This window comes from Micropterus salmoides, unplaced genomic scaffold, assembly GCF_014851395.1.
Source record: "Micropterus salmoides isolate LMB-PRFRI ecotype aquatic unplaced genomic scaffold, ASM1485139v1 Ms_hic_scaffold_1085, whole genome shotgun sequence".
Taxonomy (NCBI): Eukaryota; Metazoa; Chordata; class Actinopteri; order Centrarchiformes; family Centrarchidae; genus Micropterus; species Micropterus salmoides.
Genome location: NW_024040136.1, coordinates 1 through 19773, shown reverse-complemented (window position 1 = coordinate 19773; position 19773 = coordinate 1). Strand labels below are relative to the sequence as shown.

The 19773-nt window shown below is 38.7% G+C and overlaps 3 protein-coding genes across 7 annotated transcripts; all 3 read right to left on the bottom strand.

Annotated features, from left to right (window-relative positions):
• Window positions 1–413: 413 nt before the first annotated feature.
• Window positions 414–7185, bottom strand: LOC119896825 (obg-like ATPase 1). The gene is made up of 11 exons (XM_038710264.1): window positions 7068–7185; window positions 6648–6745; window positions 6366–6509; window positions 5894–6021; window positions 4926–5101; window positions 4735–4815; window positions 4033–4130; window positions 3785–3925; window positions 2839–2935; window positions 1998–2120; window positions 414–1869 (listed from the first exon to the last, which is right to left on the bottom strand). Exons 2-11 carry the CDS (start codon window positions 6743–6745, stop codon window positions 1765–1767), a joined length of 1191 nt encoding a protein of 396 aa, XP_038566192.1. The 5' UTR covers window positions 7068–7185; the 3' UTR covers window positions 414–1764.
• Window positions 7186–7994: 809 nt separating this feature from the next.
• Window positions 7995–12449, bottom strand: LOC119896826 (transformer-2 protein homolog alpha-like). Of its 5 annotated transcripts, XM_038710267.1 has the most exons (9): window positions 12281–12449; window positions 11624–11665; window positions 10879–11018; window positions 10567–10726; window positions 10135–10323; window positions 9562–9677; window positions 9278–9448; window positions 8973–9043; window positions 7995–8831 (listed from the first exon to the last, which is right to left on the bottom strand). In XM_038710267.1, the coding sequence occupies exons 1-9, from the start codon at window positions 12311–12313 to the stop codon at window positions 8821–8823; spliced, it is 933 nt and encodes a 310-aa protein (XP_038566195.1). In that variant the 5' UTR covers window positions 12314–12449; the 3' UTR covers window positions 7995–8820. The 5 variants fall into 5 exon arrangements, with proteins under 5 accessions (XP_038566195.1, XP_038566196.1, XP_038566193.1 ...); XM_038710268.1 differs by lacking the exon at window positions 11624–11665 and having other exon boundaries at window positions 12281–12448; XM_038710265.1 differs by lacking the exon at window positions 12281–12449 and having other exon boundaries at window positions 11624–12109.
• A 1099-nt stretch (window positions 12450–13548) lies between these two features.
• Window positions 13549–19387, bottom strand: senp2 (SUMO specific peptidase 2; the record flags this gene model as incomplete). Its single annotated transcript, XM_038710262.1, is given in 11 exon segments — window positions 13549–14582; window positions 14677–14772; window positions 14864–14948; window positions 15053–15132; window positions 15280–15504; window positions 18139–18270; window positions 18365–18517; window positions 18610–18682; window positions 18776–18824; window positions 19081–19163; window positions 19281–19387. Coding segments are annotated over 11 exon segments (1146 nt in total), but the record flags the coding sequence as incomplete, so codon positions are not given.
• Between the last annotated feature and the right edge of the window lie 386 nt (window positions 19388–19773).

Below are 19773 nucleotides of genomic sequence, written 5' to 3'. Positions count from 1 at the left end.
TCAGAGAGAGAAAAATGAAAATCGAAATTATCATCACAACTGGGCAACTCCATCTGCTGATCTAAAGCTCCAGAAGGTACAGAGTAGATCTTGAGGTGATTGTTTTAAACAGGCACACACAAACCTATAATCCCCTTTTTAAAATTAATTCAAGATTTAAATTTGAAGTTTTAAGTTTGTAATCACTTTAGAGACAGCTGTTTTACTCAATTAATGCCTCATTTAAAGATGAATTGAGTTATTCAATAATAGCTTGTTTAAATATATTAATTTATGAACTGATTGTAATTTAACACTTTAAAAGCCTATGATTATCCACTGGCATTGTTCAGATTTCATATTCCTGCACATTACCTCATGACCTTCCATTGTGGCCTCTAACAAAAGGAACATTTAAAAATACACAAAGCAGCAACAGGTTTGTCTCCTTTTATTGACACATGCATATTGATGAGGATGATATTTATTAGTTTCACAGGATTCCTATCTTAGTTCACGATTTAGTGAGATGTGTGGTGAGGGGAGATTTATTAGGTGCTCTTGAAAATAAAGACTTTCACACCGTGGCGGCAGCGAGGAGAGGTGAAACAATGTGCACAGACAGTCCAGATGATCAACAGAGCTGCTCCTTTGGCTGATTTGCAATGAAGCATTTTCTCGTTAGGCAGGCATAATGTCAAGAGTCTGTCTGTTTCATTTTACTTGCCAAAACTAAGTCAATAAAAGCAGTTTGTATAACATAATTCTCCATTCAGGTGAGCGATCCTGCACTGTCAGGGAATCCTGCTTTGCTCATTATAAAATAACAATACCTTCAGAATACCCCACAGAACTGGCCTGAAGTGCAACACTGAGTGATGGCTTTCATTTTCTCTTACTAGTAAACAATGCACCACTCAAACCTTTACAGACACTGTATATTATAGCTTTTTTTGGTGATAATTATGGTGTTATGACTTCATTGTAAAAAGCATAAAAGAAAGTTCAATTAGAAAAAAAGCCATAGAGGAACTGAGAAAAAAAGACCTAAAACTCATTCAAGATGGCCTTTACTTAATGAATGCTGATTGAGAACCAGTAGCAGACAACACATGCTGTATATTTCTCTAACTCATGTAGCACTGTTTACAAGTGTTTTATAATACAGGAGGGGATTTGACAGTTTGAGAGCACACATGCCTGTAATAAAGCACAAATTAAAAGTGTTATGACGCAAGAGCTTGCCAATTAATCAGCAGTCATCATGAAGGTAACTGTCAACTAATGACAGAAAGAAGCTGTAATTACTCAAGAGGAATAGAAGATTGTGTTAGATAAATTGCAACAAAAACCGCCTTGAGTATTGAGCCTGATGCATTAAAAAACAGCATCCATTACAAAACTAAGCAGTTTGTGTTTTGTTATAGTATCTTAGGCTATTTCGAGTTCTCAGTTCATTTATACCAATTTTTCATTGAGACCATGGAAGCTGGAATAAAATGTTTTCAAAAATGTTTGACTGGTAAAGAGCCGCAAAGAAAAATTCTCAAAAAATTTCAGGTAGGAATGTGTGCTATTATAGTATGGAAACGTTTTTATATAGAATCACTTCAATAGATTCTGGTCCAAATCTGGGAGGCCAATTGAATAAATACCTCTGGCCAACCAGGTCATCAGTTGATCCTCTGAATTCAAGAGAAAAGTATGAAAATCAGCAGACAGTGTGGCTCTTTGGGGCACAACTAAACTGGATTCTGAGTTCTCCCTCTGGTGATTGTGTGGTTTTCATGGTTTCTTTTTAGGAGCATTGGGTGTGTTGAATTTGAAAAAGATAATGTCCCCGTCTTCCACGATGTAGTTCCTGCCCTGTTGTCTGTATTTTCCGGCAGCCTGTGAAAGAAGGAATGAAATCAAAAGAGAAAAAATTTAAAGGGAACTCAAGGGTGTTAGTTATTGGCAGGAAAAAGCTCAAAGTGCGCCAGTTCAAGCTTATAATTAGTCTCTATACAAAAACACACCTTGACTGCATTTTCACTACCCTCCTCTTTGAAGTCATTGTACTTCATCACCTCGGCCATGATAAAGCCTTTCTCAAAGTCAGTGTGGATCTTTCCTGCAGCTTGAGGAGCCTTGGAACCTTTCTATTGGAGCAAAACAGAACAAAGCAGAAATAAATTTAACTCACTGCCACTTTGAAGGATTTTATGGACAGCCATTATAGTGCAACTCCTCATACTAACAACAGTATTCTGCCCACGAACATTATGCAACTCTAGAGAAAAACGTACCGCTAACATGTCAAAATTAAAATAAGCAAAGGAATCATGTTCAATATGCTCTGCATCTCAATTTCACAGAATTTGCAAGACAACTATGAAGCATGTGGCCATGTATGGTGGCCACAAAGAACAAAATGTAAACAGGAGTAAAAACCTACACATTAAAGAAATGTGCCGCAAATGCTTTAGTGAGAGAGAAATGCACTAAAAATTTAGAATTTCTGCAAAACTGTGTGAAAAATGCTAGACCTATAAATTGCTGCCCACATCTGAGATTTAACACTGCAAATACTAAGAAAATCTAAATCCACAAATACCATTGGCAACAATGGGACATCCAGTTTGAAATAAGAAAATAAATATCTAACAAAAATTAAAAAATGTAAACTTTGTTTTGACAAAATTCTTAACATTTTACAGAATATGTCATGTAAGAAATTAAATGTGAATGACACTCTCAAACAACAATAAGCAAGAATAAGAGGATTTTGAAATAAACGGTTAAGTCTAGGATCTATCCTATCAGTAATAATGAAGTTAATGAAAACTTAATGTAAGTTATTCATATCGCAGCACTTACCCTGACGGTCCATGCTCGCACCTCATCTGGTCCCGCTGTGAAGAAGTATTCCAGCTGTAGTGCTGCATAGCCGGCCTTTATTATTTTGGTCAGAACACTACAGACACACAGACACAGAGACACACACACACACAGACACACACACACACAGACACAGAGACACACACACACACAGAAGCCATGATGGTGCATTCCATGATTAAAACATTTAGATATAATAAAGAGTGTTCAATACTCTGTTAAGAATTATTTAATTATTCAGTGTCAGTTAACTCGAAGGCCTTTTGCACTGCAGACACTTTCACTTTTCATAGCAGGAAACACAGGGGTGATTAATAGAATAATAAAAAAAGAGTGTGGCAGGGCTCTACTATTGTGCACCCCGGGACAATGTCATGATTAATGTTATGACACAGCACAGCCTTTCCTGCTCTGTCAAGTCAAAATGTCCCCTGTCAAAAAGGCTTATTGACTCATTCAATTGACTCAAATAATGTGAACATACTAATAGCATCCCTATTAGACACTTAATCATTCAATAAGCTAATAGTCCCTGTTCCACTTTCACCAAAATAATCTGATGCACATTTATTTTACTTGGCATGAGTACTCATCAATAGTGAACAGAAAATTTATATAATTAACAACAATTCACTTTTTAAGTCATTTATAATCTAAAAATACGTAACATTCTCTTCTTCCAGATTCTCAAACAATTTAAATAAAAATCAATTTCAATGTAATCGCTTTGGGATTTTGGACTGTTGGTCAGACAAAGCAGCCAATTAGAAGTACCATCTTGAGCTTAGGGAAAGTATCACAAATATTTTTCACCATTTTGACATTTTATAGTATTATAGACAAATACAACAGTCATTAGTTGCAGCCCTACATGGAAGTTAAACCTAATTTATGACATTCTTGCGACATTGTGTGTTTGTCTCACCTCTGCGTCTTCTGTTCCTCACAGTACTTATTCCTCTCCTCCTCCTCCATGTCCTGCAGTTTTGCCTCGAGAGCTCCACTCACAGGGATGACCAGAGAACTAGGGTCATGAGCATCTACCCACTCCTTGATTTTCGCCAACCTGAGAATGAACAGGCAGCAGGGTAAATTATTCTAAAAGTTAAACAATAACTACATACTTAAATAAATGATGCATGGGACCGGCACCTGCACTGAAAGCAAACCTACCACTTGTTCTTTTTTCTGATGTAATCCTTCTCTGAGAGGTTAACCAGGTAAATCATGGGCTTGGATGTCAGAAACAGGTATTTGTTCAACACCTCAATCTGTGCAGAGAATTTAAAAAGGGCACAAATCATGAAAACAAAAAACTGTTTAGGTCTCAGTTCACTGAATCACTCAGGCGACGCTGTACTAATGTGATACTTTGCATCTTGACCCAGAGAGTCTCAAAACCTACCGAAGCCATAATGACCAATCAGATTACTCTGTCCAAAGTGAAAGCAAAATTACACCAGTCACTTAGCCCGGCATCGCCAGACTAATTTGCATCTGCCGGAGCAAATAAAAACATGAGCTTGCAGATGTGTCTGGTTCCCAGGCTACCAATCGCTGGACTTTTATGTGCATTATAAATGCGTGCATTAAGAAAAAAATGCCAGAAATGTGTCCAAAAGACAAAATAAGATGTAAAGTAATAAAGATCACACAATTAGTTAGGAAACGTAAGTATATGAAGCAAGCGAGGATGTAATAAGGCTGACAGAATCAGACTTCTTGATAGGAAAACAAACGTGTTAATGCACTGAACTGAGAATACATTCCACTGATGTGTAGAGCAGCCCAGTGATTTTGTTTAGGAATATTACACCAAACACTTATAGACACACAAAAGCATTCACGCACACACATACATTCTGTACATCTTACCTCTTTGTCGTTCCAGTCATGGTAAAATCTGATGTGTTTCTTCTCTTCCACTATCCAGTTCTTTATCTTCAACATGATATCCTGAAGCAAGAAGCAGCAGGTTAAAAGATCTATACAGGCTGATTGCAGATTAAGATCTGCTTTATCCCCCCAGTAGTGACACAAATGTGAAATAGACACACTTTACTTACATATTCAGGTTTGAGCTTTTTGTCACTTCCTCTCACAGCAGTTTTCTCCAGCTTGTCTATGATTGGAGAGATCATTTCCTCGTCCTTCAGTCGCAGCTCCTCGTGGATGATCTCAATGTCCCTCACTGGATCAACGTTACCCTCCACGTGGATGATATCCTCATCGTCAAACGCGCCTAAAAGACATGAGCAGTGTAAGATGCAGTCAGCCTGTTACAAATATGCACACATTTTGAAATCTGAGAGCCTTTCAATAACATTACAGGCAAATTTCAGCCATTTAAAAAGTTTACTATGTACTTCCTAAACCCCCAACAGGTCAGTCAGTATTTCTGACAACGGACAAACTTTTTTGTTAATACTAAGTCTTTTGGATAAAATTAAACCAAAAAGCTAGTAGTAATTAACAAGTACTCATCGTAATTAATAAAACAAAAATGATAATTTTCACAATATAATTTTCCTCAATAACAATATAACAAATGTTCAATAAATGTTTGATTTAATTCATTCTATAAAGTTATTTATTATGTTGAGGAAAAAGGGACTAAAAAAAGATTTTACTTAATTTTACGCATGCGTATTTGTTATAAAAAAGATTTCATCTTAATCGTTTTGAATGTTCAACCTCAGATTTGTTAAGTGATCCACTGGCATCAAGTGTTTGTCATGTTCTGACCATAAAGAAAAGTTTAAAACCACCATTAACCATCTGGTTTCTTTAACTTTCAGTCAGATTTGACATTTATCGTGATAATTATAAATATCGATTGTTGTGAATTTTTTTTTAATCGGGATAACATTTTTGGCCATATCGCCCAGCCCTAGGCACAACATGAGTGAATTCCTCAAATGGGCCTTTTTCCTCCTTTCTGAAGTGTAGTAATGGCTCTTAACTTGCCCGCCTAACACCTGTCCACTCAGTTGTTACTACACAGCAGCTGTAGAAAGTAGTAATGACAACTCACGGGTCATGTGGAAGATGCCGTCACAGGCACTGATATTGGAGAGAAAGGCGTTTCCAAGTCCCTGTCCTGCATGGGCTCCCTTCACCAGACCAGCAATGTCCACAACATTCAGAAAAGCTGGAACCTTACTGAAGAGACAAAAACAGCCAGACAAGGAGTCAGTGATACAAATCGATTAGCTGTCAACTATTAATTGCAAACTAATTTGATATTTGATTGGTAAATTTTATCCCTTTATTTAAAAAAAAGACCCACATTTTCTGAATCCAGCTTCTTAAATGTGAATATTTTCTGGTTTCTTTACGCCTCTATGACAGCAAACTGAATATATTTTGTTTGTGGACAAAAGAAGACATTTGAGGACATCATCTTGGGCTTTAGGAAACACTGTTAGTACCTAACAATCGTTTAGCCAATAGTGAAAATAATTGTTAGCTGTAGCCCTGCAGGACACAAGGTCAAACACACACACCTGGCTGGTTTGTGGTACTGGCAGAGGAAATCAAATCGCTCATCGGGAACAGGTACCCTGCTCTCATTTGGGTCGATTGTGCAGAAGGGAAAGTTCTCTGCAGCAGCTTGGCTCTTGGTCAGCACATTGAAAAAGGTGGATTTCCTATGGTGGACAGAGTCAGGAGAGTGTCAACAGCAGTGCAATCATCAAACCTGAATGATGAATCCAACAATTTGTCCACTCACTCACATTACATCCATGCTTTGCAAATACCAACATTAATTAAAAACATGTGCATACCCGACATTAGGCAATCCCACAATTCCAATTTTCAGAGAGGTTCCAAATCGTCCGATCAATGGAGGCTGTTTCGGGGCTTCTCCCTTTTTTGGGGGCATCTGCAAGAGTAACAACAAGCTAGTTACACCATGACCCCATGTCAAAGTATGTTAACAAAGCAAGGCTTATTTGTACAAACACCTCGATCCAGCTAAACGCTAGGTCATGGCATTTATCACTCCTCTTGAGCTAGCTCCACTGAAACAAGTACAGGCAGCTCCAGTCATATGCTCATTCAAACACAGCATGCTAACGTTAGCTAGTGGTTCACTGAAACCACTCCTGTTAGCCAGAATATGGTTAAACAGATATTATCTTATTATCTCTGCATGTTCCAGTCATTACAAATAGTCTGAACGTTATTAAGCTGAGAAAGTGTACCTTTATGTATTTTTTTTAGCCTATGATCTACGTGGTGTTCACTCCTCTGCTCTCTGGGCACACCAGCCACTCCGGCGGAAAGGCAAGTTGGAGAGCAAGCCGGAAGTGTTTTGACATGGGCGGTGTGTGATTGGTCGGAGAGAGAGCTGACACGGCATGTCAGAGGTGTGCTACCTGACAAGACTGCATTAAATCAAGTTTTTGATGTAATCATTTTTATTTTTATTCATTGTAATACATTTCTAGTCTTCTGAGGCTGTAACATTTGTGAATTAACGGGTACATCTTTACAGTTTATTTTACTGCTTGCCTTTCTGTGGTGAAATACTCGCTAAAGGTCGCCATTTTATAGATGCGTTCATGAACATGCTTAGTACAACTATGGATGTATGTTATACCTTGGGGCTTTTGTTATTTCTCTGTACATCCCCGATTCCTTTTCCTAGCGTCTTAGTTCCTCCCACCTGATATGCCAGCAGAGGAGTCGAGGCAGGTGTATATGTCTATTGATGTGTAAACAACCTTTCATATATTTGCTTAGTTTTACACATTTTCATTCAGTTAAACAGTGTTTCTTCTTGTGTTGAAACATAAATCCGGTTGTTACTAAAAACAAACCTTGAATCTTAGAACAAAAACTTTTGCCAGAACACAACACTCCCATATTTGGGAGAAAGCAAGTTGTCTGATGGGACGTTAACACAGCATCAGAGTACATTGGCAGCCTGAAGGCCATCATTGGATCATGTGACATATGCTGTGTATCCATTCCCAAACTACTACTAACGTTATACTAACACAGTTGATTGATGTATCCAGGATGAATTGCTTATTTAATACATTTAAATGACATTTTAAAAATGCTCATTTCACAAAAGGCTTGATTATGGAATATGATTGATGTTGAATGAGGGTGCATGCGTGAAATCCAAGCAGTAATATTTTATTTCTGTCAAGAAAAACAAAACAAAAATTCCAAATGTTTGATGGGACTTCATGGTACAACACCTGCAGCATTCCTGCCTCTAATTCCATGGGGCAATGTGACCATTACAGTATACTACACACCATTACTAAGCAACAGAGCAAATGACCAAAGTAATTTTTATTGCTTATATACAAACACACACAACAAAAAAAAAATAAGACCAAATTTTAAAAAAAACAAAACATAGCATTTAAAACATTTCAAAGAGCAAACTAGGATCTTGAGAGTTTAAGAAACCAACTACATACAAACAGCAAAATGAGAAATAGTAATATAACTGCCACAGAAAATCCTGCTCATATAAAAACAAGTCGGTCGAGCCAAGCACGAACAAGCCAGCCTTTGGTTTAATTATCGCCGCCAAACAGGTTTGAGTTTTCGATTTCTGTTTGTTTGGTATTAGAAGGATAACCTGGAAGGGCTTCACATATCTTAAAAGTGATGAGAAAAGTTAGCCAATGAAACAGTGATACGTTTTTCACACAGATCCAGAGAACTGCCCATGTCTTGAACTTGAACTTTTGTTCTGCCATTTTAAAACACATTTTACACGTTTCTTCCTACAAATTTGGTAACGATTAATTAACAGCTGACACTGTTTGGCTCAGACAGGCTATATTTTTAGGATAATTGTTTTAATCATTTAATACATAAACAAATCCAGAATTCCTATCACATACACAATGTGCTCAAAAAAAACGAAAAAACAGAAGACAAGCATCCAAGCAATAACACTGAATCTGTCATTGACTCTTCTCTCGCTGCTCAGTAGTGACCTGTGAAAAACACGACAGGATAGGAGATTAAGTGCCAGATTTGATTTATACAGATAATCTAAACTGTTCCAGTGACAAAGTATGTGTGAAGGTTACATAATTAATTAAATAAAAATGATACAAATATAGTTTAAAACATACGTGGCGAGTAGGACCGTGACCGGGATCGTGAGCGGTACCCCCTGCTATAGTAAGGAGACGGAGATCTGCGTCTGTAGGGGAAAAAACAAAACTTTAAAGTTACACATGGTTAGATCACTCAGTGAACTAGAATTACTTGCGAATAAAATTCAAAAAATTAGATCACATTTTATTTGAAAGAAATTTGGCACCATTTCAGCCATATTTACTTTTGATATTTAAATAATACTAAAAAACTAAAAGTATTCTTATGAGATACTCAAATGAGATACTGGCCCAAAAAGTCTACAGGAAAAATAACTCACCTGTATGATCTGTATTCTCGGTCATCATAGCGATCATAATCACGGTCATAACCTCTGTCATAGCCTCTGTCGTAGCCCCTGTCGTAGTCCCTCGAGGCACGCCGCGATGAACCACCGCTACTACTGCCACCGCCTCCACCACCACCGCCTCCACCACCACCGCTACCACCGCTGTAAAACACAGAATAAAGTTTAATGACACATTAGGAGACACCACACACAATAGCTTCAGGAAAACCCCTCTGCTGTTAAAAAACAAAGCTGCCTTGTTAAGAAAGACTCACTATGTGGGACGTCCCATGTAGATTCCAGGAGTGGGAGTATGGGCTCGTTTTGTAATAGAGAAATCCACTCTGATCCTGCGCCCATCAAGCTCCATTCCGTTAGCACGCTCCTTGGCCTAAAAACACACAATTTAAGTAGACTTCCAGTGGATTTCAATTCATTAGAGACCAAAACTTCTTTAATACAGAGATGTGTAAGACTTTGTCTACTGGATGCATTTTCAACCCACACTGAACCCATTTATATGATGGATGTCACTGCTAGCTGACACTCAAGTCTGGACTGTAGTTATACACGCTTCGCCAGTAAACTGCATCATAATACATTAATGCTACCAAAAAAAGTTACATTTCACTTTCAGTCTTCTTCTAGTGTCAGTAAACACGCTACTCTCTCTTTCTCTACAAAAAAAAAAAAAAAAAAAAAAAAAAAAAACACCCACCACAAGTGAGATTTAAAATTGCTTATTTAACATGAACCCTAAACTATTCACATACTTGTAATAAAAAATGATTTGCTGGTATTAAAGAGTAAACATTATATATGCATTTTATAAAACGTGTTGTCCATACCTCCTTGGAGTCCTCACAGTTTTCAAAGTAGACAAAGGCAAAGCCTCTTGATCGACGCGACTGCTGGTCATACACAATGTTGACCTCACTCAGAGGGCCGTATTTAGAGAAAACCTCCCTCAGATCTCGCTCAGTGGTGTACAGGCTCAGTCCAAACACACCCAGACAGTTGTTGGGGTCTGGGTTGGCCTGCGAGAGTAAGAAGAGGAGGACTGTAAAAATACTGTGAGCATATGACCTGCCACATAACTGCAAATCAGAGTACATTGTATTTATGATGTGACAGTTTTGTTTGGAATTAAATATGACTTACATTTTAAATATTTTTGTCGTGAAATTCCCAAAGATTGGATTAAGGGATTTTACTCATTATCAATCATGAAATCAACATGAAATCTAGAAACAGAAAACAACTAATAATTAAATAAATACCCTGTTGCCAATGTGTCTGCGACGATTTGACATGGGGGAACGGCTGTGGCTCCTATGCCGGCGGTACTCCCAGCTACGAGAACGGCTCCTGGAACGGCGTCGGTGGGAACGGGAGCGAGATCGGGAGTAGTGCCTGCGTGAGCTTCGATGGGAACGGGACCTGGGGATAGACACAAACTTAACTGAGTGCATAATTTACATGTGTCACACGCACTCAACAGCTTCAGAAATGTAGCCTTTACGCCCATGTGTCGCAACCTAACTATGAAAACACCATCAGAATATGCACACGAGAACAGAAACCCGTCTTACCTGGATTTGGATTTGGATCTGGATCGAGAACGCGATCTGGACCTGGAGCGGCGGGAGCCATCTTTGGAGCGTGCTGGTGAGCGGCTGGTGGACTTTGCCGAGCCCCGAGGGGATGCGCTCCTTGAGCCAGGCCGTGAGTCCTGGACAGACCAGACACTATGGTAAGAAACATTTTAAAGCCAAGTGTGTGCCAAACAACAAAAAAAAGGGCCAGGAGGTAACTGCGATTGCCCTCTACATGCCCCTTTCAGAAGGACTTCACCACATTTTGGTGTTTAACAGGTTTGACACAAAATATTTAATTTGATTATATAAAAGGTCACACATTGCAACAAATATTTATAGTTAATTTAGCTGAAATACATATTGCATATAATTACTCTTAAAAAATCTATTAAGGGATTGGTCAGTGATGTTTCTGATAGAGAGGAAAAAAATGTGCATGCTTAAGAGAAAGAAACAGGATGAAATAGAGTAATAACATAGCAGGCTGTTAGGAAATTACTCATACCCTGGTAAACTTCTGATCTTAACTTCATAACTTCTTTAACTTCATTACTTCAAAACAACCCTTCATTTCTTCTTTCTTCTGTTTGACATTATGACTTCTTTTTTCCTCCTCTTCCCCCATTTACCATCTGCCATTACAACACTAGTAGTGGGGACAGATCTTGATCGCTTCTTTTCAGCATCCAATACATTAGCATGCATCAACACCATCAGCTTCAAATATTAATAACTTCACATCTGAAACGTCTTCCGCCTTTTTCTTTCTTCCAACCTCAACCTTAACAAAGAACAAACAGGGTGGTAAGGCATGTTGGTTTCTGTAAGAACCAAAAGGTACAAAGAAAAACAGCAAAACCAGGGAAACAACATAGATTAATTTAGCTGAATACACGTTAATGTTAGCTTGAAATGGTCCTGGTTGGTCCTTAAATAACGTTACTATATACCGATTTATACTAGCTGAACAGTCAGATATGTAAGGTAAATATTGACTAATAGTCACTTTCATTTAATGCTAACTAGTCGTCAATATTTTAATAGATTACGTTATGTAAACGTTAAGAAGCAAATTAGCGGTAAAATGAAAGTAGCATGGCCAGGCGGCGGCCACATCTCCTGACTACTAACGTTACGCTTTGTAGGCCGCATGCTGTAACGTTAGCTAACGTTACGACCATCGTTTTAAACATTGAACTAAAATACACTAAGTACTCTTTTGGTTACTCACCAGACTCACTACGATTAGCCTTGTATAGAACAGACTTCCTTCAATTTCGAAATTTGTTCCATTAACCGACCTACAAACGCAGCTAACAGTAAAGTTAGCTAGCTAACCTTAGCAAGCGTAACGTCTTTCAAACAGTTATTTTCTTAACTTATAATCATAACTCACCTGCTCCCTGAAATCTTTCTCGTTGTCGCTCATATTACTGTAACTACACAGCAGGTGTGTGTATAAAATACGTAATACACTAGCTTTAACGACTGATTTAATTTAATCTCATGCCGAATTTACCGCAAAGCAAACCGGTTTGATCTGAATGAGCTAACTCTGGAAACGTTGAGAGGTCGTTGTCGTGTTCCGGTCTGATTTTCACAATAAAAGCGTCGTCTCAATCAGAAACGGCTTCATTGCAAAAATTCGTGATTAGGTGCTAGACATAAACATACACCTGACATAAATAGATTTAAAAATATATAATTATGGAATAAATATGCAAGTTGAAAATAACTATCGATCTATGTGTAAAAGAAAAACAAAACAATGTGGCAGTTATTTACATGTGCGTTACTCCAGAGTTTGGATTTGTGTTGTCCAAACATATTGCACATTCGCACATTTCATCATACCTGGTCATTTTAAATATCTTCCATGGATACTGCACATTCTACAGGGCTCCTACATAGATTTATTCTAACAAAAAGTTGTTTGACTAAAAGATATAGCAGACCCAGAGATACAGCTGTTCCCAATAAGCAGTGGCAGAGTAATAACTTGGACTTTACATTGTTGCTTTGTGCCAACCTTTTCTTTACTTTAAAAGTATGGGTCTATGGCTTTGGTATTATTTCTATTTCTTTATTACTTTCAATAACAATACAAATACACAGTGGGCCATTGTAAGCAATACAAAGATGCACTTTTTACTGCAGGTTAATGCCATGTATTGCCATATGTTTTAATAACACTCAATTAATTATTTGATTTCTTCTGTTAAACCACTTGGGTCTAAATATTAGTCATGGTATCAATTAATACCAAAGTGTGGCATCTGTGTTTTGAGTGGCTGCTGCTCATACACAGCATTATGGACTCTTCAAATATGATGACCTCTATTAATCTGATTAAATGACCAAATCCAAACCAGAATCTGTACTCTCTGTTTGCAGGACTGCTCTCCAGTTTACAATCCCTGCTGCAGCAGACAACCAAGAAGGTATATTTTCTAATACTCAAGTTAATGTGACAATTTAGCACATTTTTTGTATATTATTGCTATCTGAAAAAACCAAACACATTCACTTGACTGCTGTGTCTAATACAATTCCCCCTATTGGGATCAATAAAAGGTCCATCTAATAGATTTGAGGTCATACCATCCAGCTCCAGATGAACCCTCTAGTAGCACCTTATGAATCATTTAATATATCAAACTCCAATTTTAAAAAATTGAATACTTTATTACAGAAATCACATTTTTAAAAGCATGAACTCCAACATGCACATGTGTACAGTAGTTTGCTATGCAGTATACTATACTGTAAGCCAATGTAATAGCCCTAAGACTCTTGCAGTATGCTCATGGAAAAGATTCACAATCCTAACAGCGCCTTATGTTACGTATGAGGAAACAACTATTTATGCTCCGCTCATGGAGAAAAAAAACAAACTATACATACTCCAAAAACACTTTCTCATCCAGTCAAGTCATAAATATATATATAATAGCAAAACAAACATACTACAAGCACTCAACCATGCATTTTTCTTTCTGAAAAAGGGACTGGAAAAGAGGTATTTTGATTTTCATTGTCTGTATTTCTTAAGATTGCGTTTCATAAATAGCTTGTAGTAAGTTGCGGTCCTCTGATGATCACAATTGGGAGAGAGGGGAACATCCAAATGACATCAAAATAACACTGACCTGCAACACTCTAATTCAATTAATTCTGAGTCAAACTCCTCATAACTGACTTTTAATTTGTCTTTGACCAATTAATTTCCTAAAATATACAACAGAAAAGGTTTAGCTCAGTGTCAGTGGGCAGAAGGCACTTCAGGCAGAAATTCAAACAATCCAAAGTCAATTGAAAAAAAAAAAAAAAAAAACCCATTCAGTCAGTAGTGCCAGAACTTGTGTAACTCATACACTTCTTGCATCCAGATAATGTCTCCAATTACAACTCAGAGATTACAAAATATTAATACGTCCCTGATGGGAAAAGAACATAACCAACTCTTAAGAATAGTGTTTGACCAGAACAGCTAGACTGGGTAAGGTTTCAGTCAATGAAGTCCACTTCTTTGGCCCATTCAGTTCTTTTTCTTCACCATGTTACTGTACACAGGTGTTGCCCCCCACTGAGAAAGTCGCTGCTGTTAGGCAGTTAATGGAGATTGTTGCGATCCCCTATAGCAGCTTCTGATTGAGGATTTCCCAAATCATTAACTTCCTGAAGAGAGGCATGTGGCACTGTAGAGGAGGCAAATGTTACTTTCAGTATTTATATAAAAAAAAAAGATAAAATGAAATGAAACAAAAAAGTATTACTATATTAGGTGAATACCTGTTTAAAGGCGAGAGGCCTTCCTTTTGCGATATAGTCAGCATATTTACAGGCAAAAACGCCACAGTCACTGCCATTTTTTTGTTGGGGAATCTCCTATAGAGGCATGAACAGTGTACAAAACATTAGTCTCACAATAAAAATAAATTCAATTTAGTGATATGTCATTCATCTAAGTTTGACTTACAGAGGCCCTTAAGCTTCCAATGGTCCATTTGGGGCTGTCAAGCTCTCTGCCTTTCTTTATTTTGTGCTCCTCTTTAAGGTACATTCTGGAAAATAAGCACAATGATGCCATTAACTAAAGGGCAATAATATGGAAAAAGCACTTAAAATAGCCAGATAACTGAAGCTTAAGAGTACAATGAGGACTCACAGTAAAAGACTACAGATGTCATCATGTCTCTGGGCCATTGAGTCATATGACTTCACTGTCTTTGACTTTAAATCAATCACCTTGAATGAGAGTCACAGAGAAAAAGGTTAAAATATACGAGACTTTTGACACTGATCACAAAGAGGAAATACTTACAATCTTAAAGTGAGTATTTCAGGGATTATCAAACCTCAAATAATAAATCTAGACTTATGCTTCTGACTCACAGCCATTGCCCAGTGGACGCCCAGATGCAGAGGTACCAGGATGAGGTCGTAGAGGAAAAGGTCGACAGCCTTGGTCCAGCGCTTCACAGCAGTGTGTCCTCCTGCCTGCCCACCTCCTCCACCCCGCAGCTTAGGGAAGAAGAATGTGCTGAACGTGTAGACTTTTAATGCTGTTGCCTCGCTAGAGCACCGCTCCATGACCAGGGAGAGGTAGAAGTTAATCACCTTTGTTAGAGGAAACAAAAGAAGCACAATATAATACATGTTTAAAAGTAGACATTGGTCAAACGTCAACATGTCCTCAATGCATGCATTAGATCTTAAATACGATTCATTATCTCTGTTGCCTTAGGCTTTCACTAATTGTATGGTCACACACAAAGTATTGTGTAAACAGAATAGTAAGAGGAATGGTACTGAGTTTCAGTTGTATTAACCACATTTTGCAATGCTAATTTGAAAAAGCAGGTCACTCAACCTTTGTTTCCATGGATATGCTCTACATTTTCATTGGAAGCAGCAGAGGCTCCAACACCACAAACGTGATGTAACACTTGCAGAGGCATTGTGAAGGAATATGACAAAGTTGCCTGAACAACAAGAAGCGTTTGCCAATCTAACAAAACTTCAACAAAAAGCAAATTTTTTTATTTATTTTAATTTAAAAGCAATAATTAACATAAAACACATAAATTGCATTCCGGGTCCTTGCAGAGCCCCCACAGACTACACAACTCATCGAGTGACCTGCACCCCTTGAAAATGTATCAAGATAACTGGATAATTTCCTTTGAGCCTTATACATGTATGATACAGTATGCTGATAGTGGCATAGATGTAAATAAGTATGTATGATAGTATTTCATAGAAATGAATGACTAAACTTACTCAAAACAATCTTCACACTCTTAGGCTACATTCACACTACTAAGTTTTAAACAGGTGGTATTATACTCATTTACAGGTTCAAAATCTTATTTAGGAGTTGTACCAGAACAGGTTTACATGGTTTAATTTTCATAAAACACCATATTTTTCTTCATACTGCACATTGCTGCAGCTCCTCTTTTCACCCTGTGTGTTGTACGCTCCGCTCTTGAGCTACAGAGTGATGCATCTTACTTGTACAAAGTCTTTGTTGGGAGTTGCACATGCGCAGTTCCCAGGTAAGGACTACTAGCCAATCAGAAGCAGAGAAGTGCAGGTCGTAAGAAACAAGTTAGTGTGATCCAAATCAAAGACGCTTCAGACTGCGACCGTAACCTAGCAGATGGTATAAGTTATTACCAGTCCACAACATCATTGTTCCACATCTTACCACTAGGACTAAACGTTGAACTGTTTCCAGTGTTCTGACAATCTATGCTGCCTTGCCGAAAAAAGCTACCATAGCGCAAATCGATAGACTCGACTCTACTCGGCCCTGCTCCGTTTTCCATTGCAGGTAGTACCCAGAGATACGTAGCTTGTCATAGCGACACCCCGACCACGCGACACACACACCAGCGATCCACACAGCTTTCTCTTTTTCAAGTTAAAACGTTTCAACATTACTCAGAATGTAAAGACAGATAAGCGGTATGAAAACCTTCCAGCTGTGTTTTCCTCTGCCGTTGTTGCTGCAGCGGTCTGTGTGACGGCGGGGGCAGAGGGCTCTGTGAGCGGGCGGCTGGCCGGCCTCACACGCTCCTCCCGCGGGTTGACACAGGCTTCCCCCGCAGCCACTTGCTGAGCTCCTCAACTCCGAAAACATTCAAGCACATTTTTGTTCCGCCATCACTTCTCGTAAAACTGTCAATATTCAAAATCTACACAGCTGATTTCTCACCTCAAAACTTCTCAGAAGTGGATTTAGTGATGAAATTCCATACGAAAATTGTAAAATATAAAACTTTCTGTTGCTGGCCTCTGTCTGGTGCACCCAATGATGATGCAGTGAATAGTGATTCTCTCTGACCAATCAGCAGTCTGTCGTGTTTTCACCTTACATGTTAGTATCTCTCAGCTTGCTTGGAAATGGAGGTGAGGTGATAAGAAAAAAAGTACCTGGAAGGAGGTACAGGTACAACATTTCTACAAAGGAAAACCAGACAAAGGCCAGTCAAGCCAAAGGACCTCCGCTCAGACTAGCTTGGTTTGAGGGCGTGCCTGACCCCGCAAGCCGCTTGGCAAGCTTTATGACGCGTTTTCATTGTGACATCACAAGTAAAGGAAGTGAAGGCTGGACTACAAACGAGCTGTTTTCAAGCGGTTCAGGGCAGAGCTGAAAACACACATCTAATGGTCCGATGTAAACAGGAAGTGCCTAGATCGACAACTAGGTGGAATCGTTTCTGAAAGTAAAACGAGACTACAAAGCAACTTTAGCCATGGAACACAGACCAGGAGTTCTTGCAAAGCAAATATAGCGGCGACATGCACAGTACAAGTGTTATTTGCACAGAAAAAAAATATTTACATAAACAATATAGTCTGTAGCATTGTTTTTGCTTTGTGTGACTAATAAGACAGGTTGGTATCATAAACACCGATGCACAAAGCTGTCCAACACAACGCTGTCAATGTTGGAGACCCATCTTCAAAACAGTTATTAGCAAGCATGTAAGGATCCTAGCTAATAATGAGAGCTATGTTAACTTTGGAAAACAGCTGTAGCCTCCCCACCACAGTTACACTGTCAATCTGTGGGAAAAACTGAATACTCTACCCCAGAGTTTTAAAACATAAATGGGGTAAGCAGCGTTTTCAAACTTCCCCGTTTTAGGTCTTCGGATTTGCTGTTTTAGTCTGGATGGGAGGTGCAAATGTAGCAAAAGGTCTGCATTTTAAAAGTAGTGTGGATGTAGCCTTAGTACATACCTCATCGTTGAGCCAGCCTCCTTCCTGCAGTGTGGCCAAGTCTCTCTGTGTGATGCGAAGCTTGAATGCCGCGCTAAGAACCAGGTTGGGATCACTCTGAGCTAGAGCACAACTCACCTCTGCAGCCATTTCCTACACACAAAGACAATGAATACATGAAATGAAACAAACTTTATCCAAGCTTTCTTGAACACAGTGATTACACCTAACTCCTAGCTAATCTCACCTTGGTCAGCCGAGGTATGTCCTCATCGCTGTGCCTTGTATGTGCTGTGTGTGCAGAATGTGTGTCAGGGAGACTGATGGCAGGAGTCTCTCTGTCCACTAGACTGAGGCGAGTAGCAACTTCTGTAGAAAGATCCAGCTCTGCTCCCTGTTTCTGCTCCAACATATTACAGAAACAATACATTAATACAATTATAACTTCATGAGTGCTTTGACATGTCACAAAAGAGCCAGAGAAATGACTACCTTTGCACATCTACCAGGCTGTGTGTCCTCAAAGGCTCCACTGAACGTCTTACTAAAGGTCAAGTTACCACGCCTGGAGATTAATCATAGAGAAGTAACTTAGTAAAACAATCAGAATTCACAAATATACATGACACAAACACATACGCAGACATACTACACCTACCTGTCCTTGGTTGCAGATGCATTTCTCCATGTAAACACACTTGGGGCAGCTGTGCAAAAAGGAGTGTCAGTCGAGCAGGGTAGATTCATTACAACATATTCAACCTGGTTTTAATCAGTTGACTGTGTAATAGGAAAATGGATGTTTATTTAACAAATCTGTTAAATCTATTAAAAACAATGCCCCAAAATAGTAGGAGGTAATTACCTGCAACTGTAAAATAAAAGCATCACTTAAATAAGCAAATACATTTGCAGATTCAGATCGGTTTCTTCTGCACTGAAGAGTGTACAGAGGCGGCTTACCTGTGTATCCCATCTTCCTGGGCACTGATTCAAAGGCTTTTCCTGAAGCAGCACTTTTGTGATCACCCTGTGATAGCGACTCACTGCAAGAGAAAAGAGAAAAGGTTATGAGATGACCAATCAGCTCATGTTCGAGAGTATGTTATTAAATGGATGTTGATGAAATTTCCCAAATCGCCACATGAATAATGGGGTTATACTTTTGCGGTTTTGTTTGGTTGAATGGTAGTGGTTGGCTTTTGCTGTATTTCTCCGTCACCATCTCCAGCAAGCGCCTGTAGTGCTCCTTATTGTTCTGCTTTATAGTCTAAAAAGGGAGAACACATAATAACTGACACAGCTGAGCGGTACAGAGTCTAATGCATAATAAAGTGGTATTATGAGGTGATTCTCTTTAGTGGTGTAACGGATCGTAGATGATTCATGATCTGTATGGATACCCTGCCAGTTCTGCACACAGGTGAACTGTGATTTGCTGTGATTTTTCAGTGGTGTAACCGGGACACTGGTTGCTTTTCATCATAGAAACAGATTAGATTGTGTTTATTGCTGCTTCAGTAATATCTGCTGCCTTTCTTTCGACACACAGCTCTGCTCGCTCACCATTGCAGCTTTAGTCTCTTTGCCCATCTGTGGCACAGCCACCATCAGGGTTGATAGGATATTGCTTGTGACATATAGCCAATCAGATGT

Excerpts from the sequence above, each read along its gene's own strand:
- LOC119896825 (XM_038710264.1), bottom strand. The coding sequence starts at position 6,745 with ATGCCCCCAAAAAAGGGAGAAGCCCCGAAACAGCCTCCATTGATCGGA. Across the intron at positions 6,022-6,365 it reads CAGTACCACAAACCAGCCAG|TAAGGTTCCAGCTTTTCTGA; the intron begins GTGTGTGTGTTT and ends TTGTCTCTTCAG. Across the intron at positions 2,121-2,838 it reads TGCGAGCATGGACCGTCAGG|AAAGGTTCCAAGGCTCCTCA; the intron begins GTAAGTGCTGCG and ends TTGCTCCAATAG.
- LOC119896826 (XM_038710265.1), bottom strand. The coding sequence starts at position 11,896 with ATGAAAGTGACTATTAGTCAATATTTACCTTACATATCTGACTGTTCA. Across the intron at positions 10,324-10,566 it reads GCAGACACATTGGCAACAGG|GCCAACCCAGACCCCAACAA; the intron begins GTATTTATTTAA and ends TTACTCTCGCAG. Across the intron at positions 9,449-9,561 it reads TACATGGGACGTCCCACATA|CGGTGGTAGCGGTGGTGGTG; the intron begins GTGAGTCTTTCT and ends TGTGTTTTACAG.